Below are 3,627 nucleotides of genomic sequence, written 5' to 3'. Positions count from 1 at the left end.
CAGCCACCCCAACAAAGGCGAGAAACAGCAGGCCCTTCATGGTCTTGATTCAGCCTCAAGCCCAGACAGGTTGTCTGGAAGCAGGAGCTGCTAGAAATACATTTTTGGATATGGCCTTATCTCTAGTCCAAGGTTTTCTCCAGACAAAAAGTACACAGTGGAAAATTTGAAGATCCCAACGTGGGAATTAACAGGACCTAGAAGAAAGTACAAATAATATATCTGTTAATCATAAACCTCTCTTCAGACAGAGAGCTATTTTAATTTTTTCCAGAGGGCTGCCTTCAATTTAAAAATACATTTTGGCTTTGGAAGAGGCCTAGTTTTTTGTCTGCCTCATCCTTAATCTCATCACCTATTGAGAAGAAGTCTCAAACCCCTTTGAGATTACTCTGTGCTGATGATGTCTTTCTTAGAAATGCATATTTTTCCCAGAGGTTGAATATTTTGGCAGTGGACAGAAAGATACAATGCTTTTATTTGGGGAGATGGAGGAAAGCCAACAAACCACTGGTTAACTTTGTTAAGTTTATTCCTTCCCTTCAATAGTGTCTCTGTCTTTTTGTCACACAGAAAACAGGGATTGCCTAAATAAAACTCCTCACAAGTAATTTCCAAAGGGAGTATGACAACAACTATTTTATATTGTCCACCACTTCCCAAGTTATATACTCGAAATATGGGAATGCTCATCATCTCCCTTTCCTAATTTCTCAGTCCTATTCTCTAATAAAATATCTGCCAAAGTACCAAAGCATGCTTTCTATTCATCTTTGGAATATTTCACAGAGACTCATTTTTGCCGCAGAAGAATTTCAGGATATTGCTGAAGTTTATGAATGTAATGTGTATGAAAAATAAGACTGTGAACACAAGTAGTGAGATCTTCTGAAATCCTTCTAGGGAAGGTTGAGGATTTCTGTCGTGACATAAAGTTTACTAAAGCTTAAGGCACTTGATGAATAATCCTTTTCATTTTCCAGGCAGCTGCCAACTTCATCATGTTAGCTCCTGAAAGACGTGGGATACTCTCAAGTGACATTAAACAGAAGCCATATTTTTTGAGATGCTTGAAGAGCATGGGAGACTGAATAGGAATACTCTTTGTACTCTATTTCTTGATTAATGTTTCAAGAACCTTGGAGGATTGACTGAATAAGAACACTCTCACACAAAGTGACACTCTCCAGATGGTAATTTTCCTTCATGCTATAGCTTCTGTCCAAGGTCAGCAACTTCTCCAAGGGGCTCAGTGGATTTTGTTGGCCTTTCAACTGGTATCAATGACCAGATTTCTTAGAAGCATGTTCTATCATGCGAAAGAAGTAAGGATTAAAAACTTCCAGTGAAAAAGAAAAAAGTCCATAATAGGACTAAGCATGGCAAAATTTACCAAAGCTATCCAATGCCATCATAACTAAGCAGAACAGGAAGAATTTCTAGTCTACAAGGGTGTATAATTTGATCTCCCTGTGAATTCATAATTTCTTTGTCCAAAACATGCCATTGGCATTAAAATAGGCTGTCATCAGACATACTGCTGAACATTGCATATCGTAAGGTTTTTATAGGGTGTTCCAAAGAATACGCTAGAAGTTGTACATCTGCTCCTGCAAACGAATCTCTTGGTTCATGCAGTGATGCTTCAGTAGAAAGCTGGTGACTTCAGGGGCACAGGAAGGAGGAGGATTGGGGAACTGAGGGCAACTGTACTAGGTATTATCAATGGACAAGCAATGACAGGTTGCATTTCTAGAACACCATGTTCCTACTTCAAAAATTTCAGTCAGCTGTATCAACATTGGACTCAGATAAAGGAAATCCATTTGTCCAGGCTGATGAAAGATCCTGGGAAAGAGAAACCTGGTGAGACCAGGGGTTGACAGAGATAAAACTTTCTGTGAACATAAATCAGAGGAATTTCTGAGGTTAGTCCTTTTACATCTCACAGAGTTTGGTGATGGAAGCACCCTTATTTCTCTCTCAAGTGTCTCCTGTGTGGGAGCAGCTGCTAAATTCTCCAAAGTTCTCCATACCTGAGTAAATATACTCTCAAAACCTCTTTCCTTGTTCTTTCTACGTGTGTTCCTCTTTCACCTATGTCCATTAATGCTTTTCTTCTAATTCTATCCATGCAAGAAACATGGATTCTTAGTGTCTGATAAAGAAGACATGGGACATGACAGCGGCCTGAGGAGCCAGGGCTAGGATGTTTTATTTATTGTCTGCTCCTCTCCAAGAATCAGGGAGAAACATGCAAAGCCTAGGGCTTGGGGCTGGTTCAAAACACTTCCTCTTCTTTTAGGGAAGCTGTGAAATCCTTCTCACAGGTTTTTGTGGGAAAGATTGCAAAAGATTTTCATGACCTCGAAAAGAGCAGGAACACATTTATGGAAGAAAAATTCATGGAGGACTATGACATGTGATCCGATCTCCCTCGTCCTCAGGAATGACCTGCTGTTGGGCAGTTCCCTGCTACTGTAGCCCAGTAAGAGACGAAAGATTATTATAGATCTCTCTGGACTGTCACTCATCTGCCACAGTGTCACTCATGACCCAGAGAAGGACAGGCAGAAGGCAGAGTTGCTTAAGTCCTGCGTAAGTTTGGAGAGTTACCCAAATCCATCCCTTCATTTTCTGGAGCATAGAAGGCCTCCTTGGAGCATCTCAGCCCATTTTGAGCAGGATGAGAGGGTCTGACCTGATAAAGGTGTGTGTGTTAGAAGGTATGTTTATTTCTCAGTGTTGCTTGGGTTGCAAGGCTGTTCTTATTCAGTCAGAGATGGAAGTAGGGATGGCAATTAATGATGCAACACTTGCCCTGGTGGTTCCAAGTTCTGGAGGAGGTTTTCTTAGGGTGTAAAACACCTGTATTTCCTGGACAGCATAAAGGTCCTCAGAGCATTGTTTTCCATTGCCTCCTCCATCAACTCCTCCATTGCTTCCTCTTTCTGTATTTCTGCTGTGTTTTTCCACAACCTTTTTCTGTTACCTTCTCTTTCTCTTCTTTTTCTTCTCTGCCATCTTCTGACACTTCCTTCTGCTGTCTTATTCCACCACACTCTCTATCCCCTCCTCTACTCTTCTTCCTCCACCATCTTCCTTTGCATTCTTTTGGTGTCTTATCCTGCTGTCATCTCCTTTTTCACTGCCTTCTTCCTCTGCCCTCTTCTGCATCTTTCTTCTGTCAGCTTCTCCATTGCCTCCTCCCACTCTTCTTCCACCACCTTCATCTGCCAATTCTTCTGTTACTTTCTATGTATTTTCCTCCTTTTCCTCTTCTAATGCCTCCTCCATCACCTCCTTCATTTCTGCTGTCACATTTTTCAGCCAGCTTCTTCTACCACCTTCTTCCATCACCTCTGTCACCTCTGGTTTTTTTTCTCTCACCACCTTCTTCCATCTCCTCCTCCTTCTCTTCTTACACCAGTTTCTTCCACCGTATCTTTATCACCTCTGTCATTGCCTTCTCCATCCCCTCACTTTCTCTTCTTTCAATTCAATCTTCTGCTGCCTTATTCCATCACCTCCCCTTTCTCTTTTTCTGCCACTTTCTACCACCACCTTCTCTGTCACCTCCGCTGTTGCCTCCTCTTTCTCTTCTTCACCTGCCTTCCTCCACCACTC

At 41.8% G+C, this 3,627-nt stretch overlaps 1 protein-coding gene across 1 annotated transcript in view; it reads right to left on the bottom strand.

Moving 5' to 3' along the window:
• The window catches only part of LOC114064250 (anionic trypsin-1-like), a gene marked incomplete at its 3' end in the record, with an annotated part of 2,421 nt that extends 2,168 nt beyond the window's left edge, over positions 1–253 (bottom strand). The window contains exon 1 of the mRNA XM_027897126.1: positions 2–253. Coding sequence (XP_027752927.1) covers positions 2–40 — 39 coding nt within the window. The remainder of the gene's footprint in view (position 1) is intronic.
• Between the last annotated feature and the right edge of the window lie 3,374 nt (positions 254–3,627).

This window comes from Empidonax traillii, unplaced genomic scaffold, assembly GCF_003031625.1.
Source record: "Empidonax traillii isolate 1590-97213 ecotype Southwest subspecies unplaced genomic scaffold, ASM303162v1 scaffold531:size451153, whole genome shotgun sequence".
NCBI classification, from domain to species: domain Eukaryota; kingdom Metazoa; phylum Chordata; class Aves; order Passeriformes; family Tyrannidae; genus Empidonax; species Empidonax traillii.
Note: the sequence above shows the minus strand (reverse complement) of the source record. Positions and strands in the feature narration are given on the sequence as shown.